General features: G+C 42.7%; 1 protein-coding gene across 1 annotated transcript; it reads left to right on the top strand.

Annotated features, from left to right (window-relative positions):
• Nucleotides 1-52: 52 nt before the first annotated feature.
• ndufa8 (NADH:ubiquinone oxidoreductase subunit A8) lies at nt 53-21,328 on the top strand. The gene is made up of 3 exons (XM_085965715.1): nt 53-378; nt 10,097-10,262; nt 21,027-21,328. Exons 1-3 carry the CDS (start codon nt 155-157, stop codon nt 21,162-21,164), a joined length of 528 nt encoding a protein of 175 aa, XP_085821841.1. The 5' UTR covers nt 53-154; the 3' UTR covers nt 21,165-21,328.
• Nucleotides 21,329-22,064: the final 736 nt, after the last annotated feature.

Genomic DNA, 22,064 nt, shown 5'->3' with positions numbered 1-22,064 from the left:
AACTACAGGATGGCGGGACTATGTTAAGTTATCAAGTTAGGATGTGGGTGCGGCGCATGCGTGTTGTTGTGACCTTCTGCCGGCTGTTTGGGCCACGGGCTCTGTGGCTTCGTCCCCGCTGGACGCGAGCGGGAAAGACCTCGGGAGCGGGGAAATGGCGGCGGCCGCCTCCGTCGCGGAGCTGCCGTCGCTGCAGCAGCTGAACGTGCAAGAGGTGAACGTGTCGTCGGCGGTGCTGAAGGCGGCTGCTCACCACTACGGCTCGCAGTGCGACAAGCCCAACAAAGAGTTCATGCTGTGCCGCTGGGAGGAGAAGGACCCGCGGAAATGCCTGCAGGAGGGCAGAAAGGTCAACGAGTGCGCGCTGGATTTCTTCAGGTACCCCCCCTCTTTCCCAAGGCCCGAGCTCGGCGGCTGCTAAGTTAACCATTTCAGTCCGCACGTTGTGGTAAAGGCCGCAAGCTTCCGACTGGATTTTAGGAAATGCAACTTTTACCTCCTCCCTTCCCACCGTCCTAAACACCCCTTCCAGGTGAAACAGCGATTTACTTGTACTTGCAATTTAGCCCGGCCCTGCACATCAAAGTGGCAGGACAAGAGTGGTTAGTAAAGCATATGGGATCTTGGGTTTCATAAATAGAGGCATTGAGTGCAAAGGTAAAGAAGTTATGCTGAACCTTTATACAGTGCTGGTTAGGCCACAACGTTCAGTTCTGGTCACCACACTTTAGGAAGGATGTGCAGGCCCTTGAGAGGGTGCAGAGGAGATTTACCAGAATGATTCGGGGGTGGGGGATCTTAGGTTGGAGAAGCTGGATTTGTTTTCATTAGAGCAAAGGAGGTTGAGGGGTGATTTGATAAGAGGTGTACAAGATTATGACGGGTTTGGATAGGCTAGACGGGGAAAGGCTGTTCCCATTAGTTGATGGTACAAGGACTAGAGGACACAGATTTAAGGTTTTGGGCAAGAGATACAGGGGGGAATTGAGGAAAAACTTTTTTATGCAGCGAGTGGTGATGACCTGGAATTTGCTGCCGACGGAAGCGGCGACACTCGATGTTTTCAAGGGCAGACTGGATAGGCACTTGAGGGGAAATAAACTTGCAGGGCTACAGGGATAGAGCGGGGGAATGGGACTGACTGGATTGCTCTACAGAGAGCTGGCACAGACTCAATAGGCCGAATGGCTTCCTTCTGTGCTGTTATGACTCTATGACCAGGGCTAAACCGTTCGTTCCCCTCAGCAGAGCCAAACTATCCTACCACCAGTGGATAGTGTTAAACTGTCAATTTTAGGTGTTGCCACTCAAAAGTTGGCTTTCAATAGTAAATATGAATAAATGATGAGATGAAAATGTAAATGAAATATTCCATGTTAAGGGATTAAATTCCAACACTAATTAAATGCAGATTATGCATGTATTTTTCCATGAATTTCAAAACTGATCTATCATTTTTGGAGTAACAGAAAATGCTGGAAACACTCAGCAGGCCAGGCAGCATCCGTGGAGAGAGAAACAGAGTTAACGTTTCAGGTCTGGGACCTTTCTTCAGAACTGGAAAAAGTTGGAGCTGGAACAGGATTTAAGCAGGTGCAGGGGCGGGACAAGGGGGAGGAAGGAACTAAAGGCCCAGTCTGTGCTAGGATTGAACTCCGGAGATGTTGCAAATGGGGATGGCAGAATCATCAACAGCTGCCGCCTGAAAAAATGGGGGCAGGGGTTATAGTCTGAAATTGTTGAACTCAATGTTGAGTCCAGAAGGCTGTAAAGTGCCTAATCGAAAGATGAGGTGCTGTTCCTCGAGCTTACGTTGAGCTTCATTGGAACAGTGAAAGAGGCCGAGGACAGAGTGGGAGTGGAGGGGAGAATTAAAGTGACAAGCGGCCGGAAGCTCGGGGTCACCCTTACGGACTGAAAGGAGGTGTTCCGCAAAGCGGTCACCCAATCTGCGTTTGGTCTCCCCAATGTAGAGACCGCATCGTGAGCAGCGACTATACAGGAAACTCTCGTTTAAACAGCAATTAAATATCCGGAATTCTCTATTAACTGGCAAAATTCGCACTCCGAAGACACCTCAAAACTGGAAATGTTGCCGAGTCAGAGTCTCCTGCGGTGGCCGAGTTAGTCAGTGTGGGTAGTTCTCCAAACTGCCACTACTCGGCTTCTTGGTGCTGTCGGAAGTCCGAACACCTCAATAACAGGAGTCTGACTCCTTGTTTGTTAAAAATAGCCTCGGTAGATAACCCTCTCCGTCATCCGGAATTTTTAATCAACTGGTCCCGTTGGTGCCGGATACCAGAGTTTCCTGTAGTATACTAAATTGCAAGAAGTAAAAGTAAATTGCTGTTTCACCTGGAAGGGGTGTTTGTGACCCTGGACAGTGGGAAGGGAGGAGGTAAAAGGGCAGGTGTTGCATTTCCTGCGCTTGTATGGGAAGGGGCTGTTGGGGGTGATTGAGGAGTGGACCAGGGTGTTGTGGAGGGAGCGGTCCCTTCAGAATGCTGACGGGATGTGAGGGGAAGATGTGTTCACAGAACAGAACCTACAGTGCAGATAGAGGCCATTTCGGCCCATCGAGCCTGCACCGACACATATCCCACCCTATCCCCGTAACTCCACGTATTTAATCCCCTAACACTAAGGGTCAATTTATCAGAGCCAAATCAACCTAACCTGCACATCTTTGGACTGTGGGAGGAAACCGGAGCACCCGGAGGAAACCCACGCAGACACAGGGAGAATGTGCAAACTCCACACAGACAGTCGCCCGAGGCCAGATTTGAACCCGGGTCCCTGGCGCTGTGAGGCAACAGTGCTAACCACTATGCCACCGTGGGATCATGTTGAAGGTGGTGGAAATGGCGGAGGATGATCCATTTGAATGTGGAGGCTGGTGGGGTGAAAGGTGAGGATAAGGGGAACCCTATCGTGGTTCTGGGAGGGAGGGGAAGGGGTGAGAGCAGAAGTGTGGGAAATGGAATGGACACGGTCGAGGGCCAAGCCAACCACGGTAGAGGGGAATCCTCAGTTGAGGAAAAAGAAAGACATCAGAAGCACTGGTATGGAAGGTGGCATCGTCCAAAACAGATGCAGCGGAGACAGAAACTGGGAGAATGGAATAGAGTCCTTACAGGAAACAGGGTGGGAGGAAGTGTAGTCCAGGTAGCTATTTGCAACATTTTATCACTTCTGAGTTCAATCCTAGCACAGACTGTGCCTTCAGTTCCTTCCTCCCCTCCCTCCCTCCCCCCCCCCCCTGTCGATGCACCTGCTTAAAACCTGTTCCATCTCCAACTTTTTCCAGTTCTGACGAAGGGTCATCGACCTGAAACGTTAACTCTGTTTCTCACTCCACGGATGCTGCCTGGCCTGCTGAGTGTTTCCAGCATTTTCTGTTTTTTCAGATTTCCAGCATCCGCAGTAGTTTGCTATTGTGTCTATCATTTTTGGTTTTCGTTTAAAATCTGAATTTCATCGATGGGCGTTAAATCTGTTTCCAGTGGCATACCTTGTGTCAAAGCACTTACGGCAGTTACATGCAACATCTTCATTGCCACAATGATGCAAAGGTTCCTGCGTGAAAATCCAGTTTGCCAAATGTTTTGATGAAGATCATGTCATTAGTTAATTATTTTCAAATTTTTGTCCAGATTTCTTATGTTCCATATCCACAGTCCCTCCTCTCCCTCATCTACATGCTGCCCCTCAGCAACATCAGCCAAAGACATGGTGTCGGGGTCTGCAAGTACCCTGATGACACCCAGCTTCACCCCTCAACTCCTCTGCTTCCTGTTTTGTCAGCCTGTTTGCCTGCCATCCAGTCCTGCATGAGCTTCAATGTCTTACCAGTTAAACATTGGGAAGACTGAAGCAATTGTTTTCTGGCCCTCCACAAACTCTCTTCCTGCACCACTGATTCCATTCCCTGTCTTGGGCTGAATCAGACTGTTCACCTCAACATCCTTTGACCCCCCCCTGGGTTAAACTTCCTACCTCATCGTCTCCATCGCAAAGACCGTATACTTCCACCTTCATAAATCAAATCCACTCAACCTTGGTTGTGGCTTAGCAAGTAGCACGAGCAGTGCCATCATTGTGCATTCGGTTATGTGGAGAGATTCGAGAAGCTGGGATTGTTCTCCTATCTGTTGCTCCACCTTCCATAAACTTGAGCTCATCCAAGACTTTTCTGCCTGTATCTTAACCTGCACTTAGTCCTGCTCACTCATCACCCCTGTGTTCACTGACCTACATTGGCTCTTGGTTCACCAAGGCCTCAGATCTAAAATTCTTGTCCTTTTGTGTTTAAATTATTCCATGGCCTCGCTCCTCCCTGTCTCTGCAATTTCCTCCAACCCTACAACCCTCAGAGAACTGTTCCTCCCAACTCTGGCCTCTTGTCCATTCCCCATTTCCTTCACCCCACCATTCCCTCCCTAAACCCCTCTGCTTCTCCAGCTGGCAACAGATTGCAGTATGTAGAAGATTGAAAAGTTGGGTTGTGTAAGGGTTGGGGCTTCTTTAGACTGGTTTAAAGTCATTTTCCTGGTCATGCAGCCTTTGCCTGCACTCAGACCAATTCCAATAAAACCAATTTTAAAACCGCGGTTTCGAATCGCTACCCCACCTTCCAGTTCTGACTGCAGGGCTTATAATTATTGATATTAAAACAGACACGTGGTTTGGGTGAGAGAAAAAAATCAAGTTTTATTAACTAAAAGAAACTATAATCAAAATATCAAACTATCCCACACGAACACAGTAATTACAGTAAAATTGCTTAAAATGGGGTAAGGCAGATGGCAAAAACGAGGGGTAAGTGACTACAATGTTGGTTAAACAATCTTAGCAATATCCCCTTAAATTACCATCCCCCAAACTCCTTAACTAGGTTGCTTTGCTGAGGAGCCAGAAACTCTGCTCACCTGTGGTCCAGCGAAGTGAGAGAGAGCTCACCTATGGTCCCAGGAAGTAAAGAGAGAGATAGCTTCTCAGCAGCTATCTTGTATATGGTGAGCCCCCCTCCCCCTGCTGTTCTGCCCTGCAAGGGCTGTGTGTAAAATTCCCCACCCAAAGGGTCCAATACACAAGAGAAAGCTGTGATTGGCTAACTCAGTGGTTAGACTGGGTTAATGTGTCTTCCGGAGATCCCTGGGCTGAAACAAAAGAATGCAACAGCCCTATTGTCCAGTGCTGGGTGATTTAAAACCCATTCAATTCTTAAACGTTTCCCATTCAAGGTACAAAAGTCTCTTCTGCAGTTTAGATGTATCCGCTCGATATACAAACAAATGCTAATGGCATTCAATTGCTTTGTAAACAAAGCATTGTCCTTTGTCTTCGGCCATGTGGTGACAGCCATTTTTATCCCTGGAAATTTAAAAGCACAACGCCCAGGGATTCTTTAATCGAAAAAATTGATCTTCAGAACTGTAAATTATTGCAAATTCTTACAGTTGTTACTAATGGGAGGACTGGTTAGTGGAAATCCATTTAATGGAAGTTTTCAAGGCAATGTTTGAATCAAATATTCAACAAAAAAAACTACAACTTTAGTGAAAAAGTTTTGGCAAAGGCTTGGAGTGAGAGAACTGCTGCAGTGTTAAAATTAAATCCACTCAATCTTGGTTGTGGCTTAGAAAGTAGCACGAGGAATGCCCGCATTGTGCATTCAGTTATGTGGAGAGATTGGAGAAGCTGGGATTGTTCTCCTTAGAGCAGGGAAGATTAAGGGGAGACCTAATAGAGGTCTTCAAAATTATGAGGGGATTTGATAGAGCAAGTTAGGGATAAACTGTTCCCTCTTGCAAGTGGGTCAGTAACCAGAGGATATCGATTTTAAAATAATTGGCAAAAGAACTACTGTAGTGGGGAAATGAGAATTTTTTTCTCATGGAATGTTAAGATGATCAGGAACGCACTACCTGAAAGGGTGGTGGAATCCGATTCCGTAGGACCTTTCCAAAAGCAATAGGACATGTACTGGGAGGGGACAAATTTGAAGGGTTCTGGGGGGAAAAGCTGGGGTGTGGGACTAAATTGTACAGCTCTTTCAAAGAGCAGGCACGACAGACTGAATGGCTACCTTCTGTGCTGGAAGATTCCAAGATTCTATAAATCTATGAAGTATAGTTGCTACTTTGTGAAGTTGTGATTAGGACCATGAATGTTTTAAAGGAATTCATTAATGTGGAATGCACTACTGGAGATTGTGATTTGAAACAAAGACCTATCAATTTATAAAAAAAAAAAAAAAAGATTAGATGGGGTGATTGAAGGAAAGGGGGATAAAAGGGTACGGGATTAGGATTACTACATGTGTGGACAAGCAACACGGACCGGTTGGGTTGGGCGGCCTGTTTCCATCTTGTAATTTCTGCATAAAGGAATTTACATTCAGTTTTACTTTTACCTACCTTGTTCACTTATAGTTTTATAAATTAAGGAACAGGAGGAATCAAATAATGTGCAAAAGTTTTATTTTAGAAATGAGGGGGAAATAGCTTTGCCGTTTAAACTTTAAGGGTATTTTTTTTAAAGGGTAGAGTAATTGAAATATGCCTATCTGCTTCGTGTCGGAAAACCCTCCTGTTATGTGATATTACTCGGAGGCAATGTAATCAAAAATGGCTAACTTTGACTCCGAGTCTTCACAAACTAAGCATCATCTTATTCAGATTTGAGTTTTTTGGCAACTAAAGGAGTAGCCAAATTGAATTGCTGCTTGCTAGCTTGCCATGTATTTGGTTTTCCGAAATTAAGTGGGCTGAATTCGCACCAGTACACCCCAAATTTCAGGAGCAGATCTGTAGACCAGGAGCCGTTGTGCTGAATGGGAAAGTTGCTGCTTCTCTTGCCAGTTGCTGCTCAGTTAATTTCTGTTTCAGCAAACACTTGACTCTTAGATGCAACTTCAGAAGCCAAATAAATTGGTTTGTGCCAGATTGCATGGAAAGTTACAGATTGCAAGCAGTGAAGGAGCTGCTGCTGATGCTTAGCTATGAACAATGTACTGTAATTGAGGGGTGCATTGTTAAAGTCCTGAGTATTTTTCAGCATGTACAGTGTCAGAATTCCTAGCTGACTTGATGGGTTACACAAAACAAACCACTGGTGTTTTTTGTCAAACTGGCCTTGATGCTTTTGCCAGATATATTGGTACACTTGTTACCTGCCATGTGATGTTTAAGGTTTGATAAATAACAATTGCATTAGAAATTTAAGAGTTTTGGTAGCTGACTGCAATAGAAACATAGAAACATAGAAGATAGGAGCAGGAGTAGGCCATTCGGCCCTTCGAGCCTGCTCCGCCATTCAACGAGATCATGGCTGATCATCCAAACCCTAGCACCCGGTCCCTACACCGACAACCATCCCACCCAAGCCCTATCCCCGTAACCCCACGTATTTAATCCCCCCTAACACTCAGGGTCAATTTTTTATCATGGCCAATCAACCTAACCCGCACATCTTTGGACTGTGGGAGGAAACCGGAGCACCCGGAGGAAACCCACGCAAACACGGGGAGAATGTGCAAACTCCACACAGACAGTCACCCGAGGCCGGATTTGAACCCGGATCCCTGGCGCTGTGAGGCAACAGTGCTAACCACTATGCCACCGTGCTGCCAATGTAAGGCATTTTCTCAAATTAGTAGAAATCTTGTTTTCATTGTTGACAGCATGAAGGAATTGACTTGCATAGGTCTTATTAAATCAAGCCATGATTTGTGAATTTTCTCATGTCAAGGTGATGAAATTTGCTGCTGAGCAATAAAAGACTTTCCATTTTGGGCATATGGTATCCAGCTCAAGCACTCTCTTGCTAGGCAGCTTTGCAGCAGTTCAATGCAGAACAAAGCTCCCTCAGCTGTGCCCCAACAATGTGTCTCGGGAGAGCAGCCCTTGCTGCAGCAGTGATATTTTTCTCTTTCCCACACCAGCCATCCTGTGGCCTCTGAGTGAGATTGCCAATTGCTGCCAGATTGGTGGCAGTTTTGTGCTCTGGGCCCGTGCATACCAGCGTGGATTGAAACTGGCCAAACTCAATTCATGTACGGTCCTTGTAGCTAAATGTCAGAGGAGACTTTCATTTAAACACCCAGGACTGGATTTGGACCAGGTCCCAGAGATGAAAGGGCAGTAAATAACTTCACTCGGTTCCCCACAGTGAATATTTCATTTTTTTCCTGAGACTGTCCTTGTTTTTAGTACTGTAGTTAGGAAGATCTCTGCTAGAAAGAGGGTTATCTTTAACTTAATCATCTTTTGTAATCGTTTTTTAATCATTTAAACCAGCTTATTATAGGAAGTTTGGCAACACACACTGTAGAACTTTTCCTGATGTAATATTGGCTCTGAATTCGCAGTCGGCGGCGTAGCTAAGGAGTATGTCGCCGACATCCGAACGAAATCCGCACTTACCCCCGTGCGAACCCCCTTCGAAAAGTTGCTTTCAAACGCTGCAGAGTTGTGGACAGTGTAGCGGCCCATGGATCCCAGGGGCACACCGTTATGCGAACCTGGGATCACGTGGGGCAGTGTTCCTTTCACTTCCTGACTGTTAGCCAAGAGGAGATTACTGCTTTGCCCACAACTCATTTAAAATAATTTAGCAGCCAGAAATGCTTTTTTATTAATAAATTAATTGCAATTGTATTTAATACATTTAATAATTAGTGTCTTTTAGTCCTATTGAATTTGATTCTCCTCTATTAGACTGACTGACTTTTTTGATTAATTTAAATAATCTAAAATCGAGAGTTTAAATGTCTGATAACCTGAGGAAATCACAAGTGAATTAAATCCTATCTAAATAGAAGTTGGGAATTAAACCAAAACTACAAAAGGCTTAGGGCAGCAAAGACAATGACACAAAAACGCCCTGTTTTCAAACGCTAACAAATGAAAGTTTCTTTCAAGTTTGTAACCACTCAGACATGAACCAGTGCCTTATTGTTATGGTCTGCAGCATAAACTAATCTCCTCTCCCTCACCCCCCCCCCCACCCCTTACCCTGTGCAACAGGCTCCTGCACCTGTTGGCACCAGACGTAACATCTTTCAGGGTGATTAATGTGCAGTAGCTGGGCAATTAGCCCAACTTTCCGCCAGCACGTTGATTTGAATGGGTAGATGAAACACGCAGCTTGGAACTTGACAGATCGCAAGTTTGGGATTTTGCGCGTACAGAAATCCCGAACTTGCGGTCAATTTCAATGCTGTGAGTACACCGTCATACCGCCCGTGAATTCAGGGCCATTAGTTCTCTTTCAATAGGATGGCAATGGTGGCATTTATCAATCATGACATTGAAGAGGTATTCTGTACAGGATGACTTTTTCCAGACTTGCTATGTTGCAAAACATAAAACAGGTGTGCACTTATCTCCCAAATGTACTATTTTGAGATTTTGGTAATTCAGTGGCATTTGCTTCATCTTTCAGCTTTTTTTGCTGTTAATTTATTTATATCAAACTATATTTAGTTTAAAAAAACTAACAATGGGCAAAAAGTGAAGATCAATACCATCACACACTACAAAAATATCTAAGTGGCAGGCTTTTTAATGCTATACAGGGCACGTAAGAATTATTTGGATCTTTATGATGAAGTATAGATACTGTCAGCTTCAGTGTATTCTCGTGCTGTCCATTGCATCCTGTGTTTACTGCTATTTCCTTATTCACAGAATCACAGAAACCCCACAGTGCAGATAGAGGCCATTTCGGCCCATCGAGCCTGCACCGACACATATCCCACCCGATCCCCGTCACCAACACATATCCCACCCTATCCCCGTAACCCCACGTATTTAATCCCCCTATCACTAAGGGTCAATTTTTATCATAGCCAATCAACCTAACCTGCACATCTTTGGACTGTGGGAGGAAACCGGAGCACCCGGAGAAAACCCACGCAAACATGGGGAGAATGTGCAAACTCCACACAGACAGTCGCCCGAGGCCGGATTCGAACCCGGGTCCCTGGCGCTGTGGAGTATTGTTGAAGTATTTTGTAGAACCCTCTTAATTTTGGCTTATTTTCATAGGAAACAGAGTTGCTAATGTTTGTATATGTTTTCTTGTCATGTAGGAAGATAAAGTCTCACTGCACTGAGCCCTTCACAGAGTACTGGACGTGCATTGATTACAGCAACCTGCAAGAGTTTCGCCGATGCCGCAAGCAACAAGATGCTTTTGATAACTGTGTGCTCGACAAACTGGGCTGGGTTCGACCGGACCTAGGAGAACTGTCTAAGGTAGAGTAGATTATTTCAAATTCCTCAAATACTCTCAGAATTTCAGACGGTTGGGCTATTTCTCTTTTTTATTTAGAAGAAAATGGCAGAAAGAAGAACTTGCATTTATAAAGCACCTTTCGTGACCTCTGGATGTCCCAAAGTGCTTTACAGCCAATAAAATTACCCTTTGAAGTGTAGCTGCTGTTATGTAGACAAGTGCAGCCGCAAGATCCCACATTTGGTGAGAGAAATGACCAGTTAAACTGCTTTTGATGGTGTTCTTGAAACAAATGTTGGCCAGGGTGCTGGGAGACCTGCCCTGCTCTTATTCAACTAGTGCCATGGGATCTTTAACATTCACCTAAGCAGCTCTTGGTTTAACCTCTTGCCTGGAAGATGACAATGCAGCATTCTCTCAGTCAAGTACAACACTGAAGTGCTGGCCTTGACTATGTCCAAGTCCTTGAAGTGGGGCTTGAATCTACAATCTTCTGGCTCAGAAGCAAGAGTGCTACCACTGAGCCTAGGTGACACTGGACGGCACAAAAGGGGGTTTTATTACTAATGACCATAGCAGAATTTTCAGAGAGTCTTCCTCACTACTAACTGATCTCCTGTGGCATTGCATTAGCCCATTCTCACTACAGCATTGTACCCCTCTCAGTCTCTGATAGGAATTGATTCTGTTGCTTATGTTTCCTTCATTTAAAAAAAATTGAGGGCAAGAAGAGTCATTTCCGTCCAGTGAATCCTATCCGTCTAGTATTCTCCCAGTCTAGCATTCCAACTGTTTTGAGTGCCCCTAATATCTGCCCGTCTCTTGGCTTGGCAGGTTATTCCACACATTCCTTCTTTACGTGAAGGAGTTTCCTCTGGTATCTATTCTATTTATTTTTCACAAGTTTATATTTACAGTCTCCCAATTTATTTAATTTTCAAGATTTACCACATCTAAGCCATTTATTATTTTATATACTTCAATGTTTTCCCTTAAAGCATCTTTTTATGCTGTAGCGATTGAGTTACAACTTTACTAAAAGTTCCTCTTTCTTGCACTTGGAATCATTCACATTCTACTTTTCTACACCCTCTCCAACGTAGCGAGAGGATTCGAGTACAGGAACAAGGATGTCTTGCTGCAGTTATACAGGGCCTTGGTGAGACCACACCTTGAGTATTGTGTGCAGTTTTGGTCGCCTTATCTGAGGAAGGATGTTCTTGCCATGGAGGGAGTCCAGCGAAGATTCACCAGACTGATACCTGGGATGGCAGGAATGACATATGAGGAGAGATTGGGTCGATTGGGCTTGTACTCGCTGGAGTTTAGAAGAATGAGAGGGGATCTCATTGAAACTTATAAAATTCTAACAGGACTAGACAGATTAGATGCAGGAAGGATGTTCCCGATGGCCGGGGAGTCCAGAACCAGGGGTCACAGTCTAAGGATAAGGGGTAAGCCATTTAGGACAGAGATGAGGAGGAATTTCTTCACCCAGAGTGGTGAACCTGTGGAATTCTCTACCACAGAAGGCAGTGGAGGCCAATTCATTAAATATATTCAAGAAGGAGTTAGATATATTTCTTAAGGCTAAAGGGATCAAGGGATATGGGGAGAAAGCAGGGACAGGGTACTGAATTTGGATGATCAGCCATGATCTCATTGAATGGCAGAGCAGGCTTGAGGGGCCGAATGGCCTACTCCTGCTCCTATCTTCTATGTTTTCATATTCTTGTGACAAATTCCTGATGTATCATGGTGACCAGAACTGTACACAATACTGCAAGTGTAGTCTAATTGGTGCATTGCAGAGCCTCGCATAACCTCCTTTGACATGTTTCTCATTGTTCTGACTATATATCCCAGCATTTTGTTTGCTTTTTAAAATTTTCTCACTACTAATTCTGTTCTATTCATTTTGTACTTAGTCATTTATTTTGTCCACTGCATCACATTTTCAGTATCAAGATCTGTCTCCCATGTTATTATTGCAAACTTCACAATCTTGCATTTGGTTCTAAATTCCAGTCACTTGTAGAAGTAGGAAGCACTGGCAGGTGCAGAACACCACTCAACACCCCCTTTGGTCTGTCAAAATGCCTCTCGGCATCCTGTTTCCTATCCTATACCAAGTTTGTATCTAGGTTTCCAGCTTAATTAGAAGTCTTCTGCAGAACCTTACCAAAAGCATTCTGAAAGTCCAAGTAAATTTTGTTGGAAGGAATTCCATTGTATACTTTATCTGTAACATCCTCTCAAAAAAAAAAAAAAAGTCTAGATTTCTCAAGGATGGTCTTCCCACAAGTCCATGTTAACTATTTGATCGAGTCATTTATATTCACGCTCTCCTCCAGCTTATCCTTTAGAATGGCTTTCATTACTTTACCTTGTGCAAAGTTTAAAAACCACTTACTATAGCATGTTTGGTGTGTAGCTCTCAGCAATATCATTGCAACACAGTGAAGTGTATGTGTTACATATTTAAAGAGTTTGTAGCTAATGGCTTAGTTGGTACAGTCACTATGTAGCCACGGCATACAGACCAGAAAGCCCCAGCTTTAATTCCTGATCTTTGAGTTATTTCACCCGCGTGGCAGTAGGAGCTGCATTGAATCTTACTAAGGGAAATGATCAGCCAGGGTTCTGTCTTTTGGTTGCTACCAAGTGAAGGGATGTGTGCAGGTGCCGTGTGAGGCCCACACGGTCTAAAATCCTAACTCGCTTTCTAGGTTTGTACACTAAGCCATGATACCAGAGGACACCAGCACCTATGGAGCGTGAGTAGAAGTCAACACTTCTTGAGGAGAGAAATTTGGCAAAAACAATATATTTCAATTTTCTTAAGGTATAAATAAAGGGGAGTAAAATAAACTAGATCTGAAATAAAGCTGGAAATGCACCACCGGTCTTGTCTACATCTGTAAACCGGGGAAGACTGGTGGGATTAACGTTATGACCGAGGTTCTTACCCCTGAAATGCCGACCCGTGTGGATGAGGGGATTGTCCTATGAGGAGAGATTGAGTAGATTGGGCCTATATTCTCTGGAGTTTAGAAGAATGCGAGGTGATCTCATTGAAACATCTAAGATTCTGAGAGGTTTTGATGGGGTAGGTGCTGAGAGGCTGGTTCCCCTGGCTGGAGTGTCTAGAACTAGGGGGCATAGTCTCAGGATAACGGCTCGGCCATTTAGGACTGATGACAAGAAATTTCTTCACTTTGAGGGGTGTGAATACTCAGTCGTTGAGTATCGTTGGGCAGCACGGTGGCATAGTGGTTAGCACTGTTGCCTCACAGCGCCAGGGACCCGGGTTCACATCCGGCCTCGGGTGACTGTCTGTGTGGAGTTTGCACATTCTCCCCGTGTTTGCGTGGGTTTGCTCCGGTTTCCTCCCACAGTCCAAAGATGTGCAGGTTAGGTTGATTGGCCATGATAAAAATTGGCCCTTAGTGTTAGGGGGGATTAAATACGTGGGGTTACGGGGATAGGGCTTGGGTGGGATGGCTGTCGGTGTAGGGATCGGGTGCTAGGGTTTGGATGATCAGCCATGATCTCGTTGAATGGCGGAGCAGGCTCGAAGGGCCGAATGGCCTACTCCTGCTCCTATCTTCTATGTTTCTATATTCAAGGCTGAGATTGATAGATTTTTGGACACTAAGGGAATCAAGGGATACGGGGACAGGGCGGGGAAAGTGGAGTTGAAGTCAAAGATCAGCCATGATCTTATTGAATGGCGGAGCAGGCTCGAAGGGCTGAATGACCTACTCCTGCTCGTATTTATGTTCTTGAATTGGCTATTTGTGGTTTTATAAATTTATTCAATTCAATGTTTTCAAGTTTGTAAATATCTATCTGAATTTGCAAATAACACTCATTACTCAAAGGTTAGGATGAACTAATTAGAAACTAATAATGTCCTTGTTTAGCAGATTCTTTCCTGATTAGTCGATTTGCAGATATCAGTTTGGTGCTCACATACATTGCCGTATATTTATGTATTGGAACTAAATGCTTGAAAGGCTGCAGCTGTTCACTATTGATGTACTGTAAGTATTTAAATCCCTAGATTTTCAATTCTAATTGCACTCAGATTTCAAGTTCGGGACCGTATTGAACAAAGTTTAGTTGCTGGAAAGTGAATTCTGCTGTGTACTTGCTAAAATATTTTTCAGTGGATGCTGATATGATCTAGGAACCAGCTTGGAGAAGTTTGCTGAGCTTTGAAAGAACTTCACTAACATATGTAGATAAATTGTCATTAACCCAGGATATATGATTGATATATTCGACGCATGATAATTTAGCTCCCTTAACCATCGGGTCAATACTTTCTTGTTTTCCCACAGTGATGATAAAGCACTCAAATCATATTTTTTTTAAAATGATTAAACACATTAAAACAAAGAATTACCAGTGATTCAACTTGCTTTTTAAGCATGTGAGTGTTGACAGTTGCAGTATTTATTGTACTGACGGGGATTTGTTCACTCAGTTATGGTTAAATCAAATATATGTAAAACCCATCTCGTATCATTTTAAGGTGATGTGGAAGACATTTTTGCAAACTTATGGGTTACAAGAAAATAAAGAATTGTACATTGTGCTTAATGGTACAGCTAATGAGGCCTGTCATTGGGTCAGTGCAAAGTTTAATCTCTGATCTGACATATCTACCACCAAGCAGTGATTTGTGGTGATTATTGACCTGTCTAGGTGAGTGGATTCCTGTTGGGGCAATTTTTTTTTAGCTAAAATGAGAAGTTGATAAAAGTTTGGTTTCAGGTCCGCATCCTTATTTACCCTTTGTACGGAGTCTACTGCCCCCCCCAAAAATATGAAAGATGATGTGGAATAGCTTAAGATTTTCAGTTCTTTTGAGGTGTATATTAGGAATTTTTGCTGCTTTCGATCATTCTCTGTTAAATTAGTTGGCATCATGCCAGCAGACACTCGATACATCCTACTCCAGGGTTCCTCAGCTGGCTTGTCTGTCATCAAGCTGTACATATTTTACAGCACTTTCAGGAACCATTTGCCAATACACTCCTCCTTAGAGAACTGAACCCAATGTTAATGGTTGTGAGAAAAACAGTTCTGTACTAACAGTGGGCATCAAGCCAAGGCTTTGCTTCATTTCATGTCACTAGGCTTTACTATTTATATGTTGCATATTCTATTTAGTGAGACTGTGGTTATTTTCTGTTATTTTTAACCCTCAGTAGACTACAGTAGCACATAAGTGTGATTGTGAATTCTAAAACACAACGAGGTTCAACTTTTTGTAATTGAAACTGTTTTTGTTTTAATTAGCAATGCTTTCATTCCTATTGTTTTGTGCATATCAAATGACTGTCCTTGATCTATCTTCCCCTCCAAAAAATTAATTGTACACTAGTAAATTGCCAGTGCCATTGCCCACGATCAGTTGATAAATTTATACGGTTTTTATTTAGATAAAAGATGGCGACTGAGTTGGGAGAGATATTTCCTATGTTTGTTGCACAGAACCATTGAGGAACCAGTGCCCTGTTGCATCATCATAATTGACAGCAAAATTGAATGGGAAATAGTTGCATAGCAAATTTATACCTACCCAGAAAGGATGAACAGGCTGGGTCTCTTTTTTTCTCTCCAAGGGGTGACCTAATAGAGGTCTTTAAAATTATGAAAGGTTTCGATGGAGTAGATACAGAGAGTGTTTCCACTTGTGGGTGAGAGCAAAACTAGAGGCCACCAACACAAGATAGTAAATCAAATAGCAAGTTCAGGAGAAACTTCTTTACCCAGCGAGTGTTGGGAATGTGGAACTCGCTACCACATGGAATAGTTGAGGCGAATAGTATAGATGCATTTAAGGGGAAGCTAGATAAGCATACGAGGGAGAAGGGAATAGAGGGTTATGCTGATAGTTATGTGAGGAGGTTGGAGTGGAGCATAAACGCCGGCATGGACTGGTTGGGCCGAATGGCCTGTTTCTGTGATATATATTCTATGTAAAAATTTACAGTGGAAATGCTGACAAAGGCATGACCAAAAATCATGACAGCAGGAGGTAAAGTGTGTTGACAGGAAGTGCATGACCTACGCAAGATGGAAGTAACTAGACTGCTGCGGGTTAATGTTCTGTGAAGCTCTGGAGCTCTACATTAGAACTGTACAGAAAATGCATGATAGATCGTCAGATGAAATGTATATTTTGGAAGCTGTAACAAACCTTCAGTCCTCTGAAAGTTATTGCTCTGGTAATGAACCGTTTTCAGAGGTTTTGTAATTTGAATTTTTTAAAGCTGTTCCTTTCTGCTATTTTAGTGAAATCTAGCCAATAATCCATGTTTGTAAATTTTAATAATTAATGAAGAAAAATGCCATGGCCAGAATGTAATCGAGAAGTTAACTGGATGGACAGATTTAGATCCATCAGGCTGTTGTGGCAGTAACCAATGGTTGTGTTTAGAGTTGTGATTTTTTTTCAATGAGTACACAGGCAAAACGGAAGTAGTTCTAAAATATACATCCTTCACGTACACAAAAATATAGTTCAGGGGTTCCGCTTGTTCACGGCAGTTTTAGGTTAGAACTGAAACAACAGAAAATGCTGGAAAAACTGAGCAGGCCAGGAACATCTGTGGAGAGAGAGAGTCAACGTTTCAGGTCGAAACCCTTTAGGTTTCAGGTTTCGACCTGAAACATTGACTCTCTTTCTCTCTCCACGGATGTTGCCTGGCCTGCTGAGTTTTTCCAGCATTTTCTGTTTCGGATTTCCAGCATCTGCAGTATTTTGCTATCGTGTTAGGTTAGAACTGTCAAGTTTCCCATGAGTCCTGCCCAGTAGACACAAGACTGAGGGCAGTTCCACTGCCACTTTTGCATTGCTGCAAATCCATTTAATACCAGACCTGATCCATATCCAGAATGGTGGCGAGAGCTCCTTGAAGATTAATAGGTGGTGTAGGATGGAAGTCCCGGACCGAATAGTCCTACACCGATTCTAGATCGAGCGGTCTAGATAAGCTGAATGGGCATTTCTCATTCTGGATTTTGTTATGGTCTTGTGTCTTGCACCACCTGGGTTTGAAGCTCTGTGGACTATAATTCTGCAAAGGTAACAAATGAGGTTAAAACTTAGCAGGTGGTTGGTTGGGAGTCTGGCACACTGAGACACTGGAGCCGCATTGGCCGTGGCTCAGTGGGTAGCTCTCTTGTCTCCGAGTCCGAAGGTTGTGGGTTAAAAGTCCCACCCCAGGGACTTGAGCACAAAAATCTAGGCTGACACTCCAGTGCAGCACTCCCTCAGTACTGCACTGGTCAGAGGTGCCGTCTTTCAGATGAGACGTTAAAACTGAGGCCTCGTCTGCTCTCGGGTGGACATAAAAGTTCCATGGCACTATTTCAAAGAAGGGCAGGGAGTTATCCTCAGTGTCCTGGCCAATATTTATCCCTCAATCAGCATCGTTAAAAACAGATTATCTGATCATTATCACATTGCTATTTGTGGGAGCTTGTGTGCAAATTGTCTGCCACGTTTCCTACATTACAACAGTGACTACACTTCAAAAAGTAATTCATTGACTGTAAAGCGCTTTGGGATGTCCTGTGGTCGTGAAAGGCGCTATATAAATGCAAGTCTTTCTTTTCTTTATAAACTTGGCTTTCTTGTGAGTGAACTGATGCCACCTGCACTCTCGATACATTTTTAAAAAGGTACCAACTGGGAATGGAGCTCTGCCTATAAGTATTGAAAGTGGATAGCGCTCTCCTGGCAGCTAGAGTATAATTCGCAGCCAGCAATAGAACAGGCCTTGCCGGTTGTAAATCGCATTCTGTACCTACTGGTCTCCAATTGGTAGCATTATAACCGCAGCTTGAGATTCAAGCTGAGGGAAATCTTTCTCATTTTTGACCAAGATTAATAAATATTGAGCTACAGAAATGGTGAAATCAACTAAAAGAATCAAAATTATGTGGAAAATAATGCAATATTAACAGACATAAAATTGAATTCAAGATTGCAATATCTGTAGCCAGTGGGTTTTTGTTATTTGTTCCTGGGATGGGGGCATTGCTGGCAAGGCTAGCATTTATTGCCCTTGAGAAGGTGGTGGTGAGCTGCCGCCTTGAACCGCTGCCATCTTTGTGGTGAAGGTACTCCCATAGTGCTGTTGGGGAGGGAGTTCCAGGATTTTGACCTAGATTGATTTTTTTTTTCAACTCCTGAGTATTTGCATGCAGTAAGTAGCACAATGGGACAAACTAGGTGTGTGAAGGGCATGTTTCTTGCATTGGTCCAAAGGAAGATATCCTGCATATGCACTGGAAGTTGTAGAACAACTTGAGGAAAATAACAGCCAATAATGGTGGCATGAAACCAGTGATCTCTAATTTCACTGGAATTGGACAAAGTAGCTTTTTGATTAACATTTGTAAGAGTGGTTCAAAGACCAAATCATTATCAGGTATTGGTCACTGAGTAAAATGAATGTTAAAAGAAACTTGTTTTGGAAGAAGAAAATTCTGGTGGTAAAATTGTGGTAAAAATAACAGACTCCGCGCTCACCGTTATTAAAGTGTAAATTGGACGGCAAGTTACAGCGACTGCACATGCGCAGTTAAATGCAGAAATCAGGGAGTTGCTGTCAGAGTTGCCCTGCTCCTCCAGAAGCTGCACTATACCAGTATCTCGATACACTCCATTGAAACACACAGAAACAACGTGCTGCATACCCACCAAACTCACCAGAAAAAGTTATGGTTTGTCCATCCCAGTGTAAGTAACTTAATGGTGTGATAAATCTTAATTACTGACAAACAACCTCTCTGGCACTGAAAATTAACTTTTATAAGTGTGGAATCTCATTCCTTCAGATTTTAATTATTGGAGATTTAAACAAATGTCATTTTTAAAAAACATTTTCTTTGTTATCTTTCTCTCCTAATCCCATCTTTCTTTCCCTTTTTTCTTTATTTTGCTTTCTGTACATAATTTGGCATTAAATTAACTATTCTAACTTGCCCTTCCTGGTTCAGACTCTACGCGCTGCATTAAGGATTCTTCAGTCGGATTGGTTAAGGAGGTTACACAGTTGCTTTCCCTGTTCACACAGGTCCCAGATCCCCTGTAGAGGGTGTTAAGCCAAAATGGCTTTCTAATCCCAGCAAGTTCCAGTGCAAAAGCCCATAGAAAGTCTGTGGGTAAGTGTAACGAATGGCTGACGCCGTTCGTTCACCACTGAGCAAAATCCGGCCCATGATAAGAATAGAACTAACAAAAATGAAACTCTTTAGATCCCTCAAAGTTCTCTGTTTCTAATTCTTCCTAAAATAGATTGTTTTGCATTTAATATCAATACTGAAATTGTAATGCAAATACATTTTTTTGTATCGATTTATGCAGTAAGCCATAAAATTGGAGTCGAGCTTCTTTGGTGCCTGCTAAAATACAGTAAGTTTTCACTAGTTCTGACCATACATATGAGACATGCAATTCAACAGGTTGTGATTTGATTTGACACGACCGAGGAATATGTTTTAAATAAGTTTGGAAATGGAAGATTCAATGAAAATCCTAAAGAATCAGAACCTTGGAACAAGCTGTGATAAATTGTATAATTCCACACTTTGTGTTTTGGTAATACACATCAGCAGTGTCCTCAACCATAACCCAGAATTGACTTAATGGTTTCCCTAATATCTACATATCTTGGTGAATTGCTGAATTTTCCAAAGCCGCTGTTATAAATGCACAAAATCTCTGGGGACATCCTATATAGTGCATTAAATTTGTTATTCATCTCTGAAATGGGAAGAGGGCGGTGGTTGTTTGAGGTTTTTGCTATACTTTGGCATAGGTCCATGACAGCACTTTATAAAGCTATGCAAGAGTTCTCATAAAAGACTTTTTACAATTGAATGAATAGTATTGATGTAAATTGGGTCTATTATATAAAAGATATGATGACCTCTGTTGTACATTTGGTTGTAAATCAATCAGTTCATGCCCCACAGAAAAATGGTAATGTGCCAGATGACTAAGTTTAACTAAGACTGGGTCAGTTTTCTAAGCAAACAACTTTCACATTGATATTGTGGAGTATTTTCAGTTTGCTATAGTACAATGCAAGTTATTGAGCATTACAGCCTCAAATTGCTGTGTGGGTACGGTATTAATTATTAAAGGGTTCAAATGTTGTAGTTTGTGTTTTCTGCTAGGAACTGGCAGATCTGAATGGCAATAATTAAATTGGAAACTGACTATTATTGCTGGGAATATGGTATACTCTTTCAATCTTTGTTATAAAAACCCTTTGTCAGCACTGAAGACAGGAGGGCTGGACTTTAGTATTCAGCAGTCTCGTCTCATCCAAAAAATGAGTGCAGGTAGTCCTGTAGAGTTTCAAAAATAACTTGTGCAGGTAAACTTCAACTATAGGAAGCACCCCATGAGTGAACATTCCCTGGATGCTTTTTTAAATGTCAATCAAGCATCACCAAATAACAGATAATTTTGCTTTTGCGAATGTTATTTTTTCAGTAGTGACTAACAAGTTAGTGTGATTGGGAATAAGCACAGAATATGTGACTGTCGCTAATCTTAATTCGAATTTGATCTGATGGGATTAACTGTGGTGTTTGTGAAGTGTTGTAGTGAAGGAGGTTCTTTTTATGACTTCCTACTTTCCATTACGTTAAGGAAAAGGACCGTCTACGTTCCACTAAACTATATATAATGTGTATAGGTTTGTGAAATTATTTCTCTATTGGTTTAATTCATGCTTTGTATTTCATAGGTTACCAAGGTGCAGACAGATCGGCCAATTCCTGAGAATGTCTATCGATCCAGGCCGCGACCAGAGCCTAACCCAGTCAGTGAAGGAGAGTTACAGCCCTCCAAGTATGGCAGCAGGCTCTTCTTCTGGAGCTGGTGAAGGATGAAGCAATGCCACACTCAGAGACTGAAGAATTTAAATAATTTGTTTGTCTGCACCAAGCCAAGTGGGTGTTTAAAAATATTTGGCGCCAGTTGTACCACAGACACCTTTATCATTGATGTATACAAGTAATAGAGAAATAAAAATATAATTTAACTGTGCCCTTGAAGTTGCTATGATTTTTGTTCTTTTTCCACCTCCCCAACATGAACAGCATCAACAACAACAACTTGCATTTATATAGCATGTTTAACGTAGTAAAATGTCCCAAGACGCTTCATAGGAGCATTATCAAACAAAATTTGACATCAATCCACATAAGGAGATATTGAGGCAGAAGACCAAAAGCTTGGTTTTAGGAGGAGAGAGAGGTGGGGAGGTTTAGGGAGGGCATTCCAGAGCTTAGGGCCTTGGCAGCTGAAGGCAAGACCACCAACGGTGGAGCGATTAAAATCGGGGATGCGCAAGAGGCCAGAATTGGAGGCGTGCAGATATAAGGGTAGTAGGGCTAGAGAAGGTTAGAGATAGGGAGGGGTGAGGCTGTGGAGGGATTTGAAAACAAGGATACTCTGTGTAGCCACTGAAGTTGTAAAAGCACTGATCTGTACCTTGTATGTACAGACTGGATAAGCGCAACACTAAATATAGTTTTAGGGTTTAGATATGCCTGAAATATGTATAAGCATTTTAGATTGAGACAATATAGAACAAGCATTTGTGAATTTAAAAAGGTTTGCAGCCAAGTGTTCAATATTTTTATTAAAACTGTTCACAATCATTTACGGAACAAATTGAAATAATTCCGTGTGAAATGTTTTTTTTTTAAATGGGGATTTTATTGAATGGTGCATGTATAGAAATGCATACAAACTTTTAAGCCACAAGGACTATTCCATG

This window comes from Somniosus microcephalus, chromosome 23, assembly GCF_052327205.1.
Source record: "Somniosus microcephalus isolate GS21.2 chromosome 23, FLI_Smic_1.0, whole genome shotgun sequence".
In the NCBI taxonomy this organism is placed as follows: Eukaryota; Metazoa; Chordata; class Chondrichthyes; order Squaliformes; family Somniosidae; genus Somniosus; species Somniosus microcephalus.
This window is presented reverse-complemented; position numbering and strand designations above follow the sequence as displayed.

Excerpts from the sequence above, each read along its gene's own strand:
- ndufa8 (XM_085965715.1), top strand. The coding sequence starts at position 155 with ATGGCGGCGGCCGCCTCCGTCGCGGAGCTGCCGTCGCTGCAGCAGCTG. Across the intron at positions 379-10,096 it reads TGCGCGCTGGATTTCTTCAG|GAAGATAAAGTCTCACTGCA; the intron begins GTACCCCCCCTC and ends CTTGTCATGTAG. Across the intron at positions 10,263-21,026 it reads ACCTAGGAGAACTGTCTAAG|GTTACCAAGGTGCAGACAGA; the intron begins GTAGAGTAGATT and ends TGTATTTCATAG.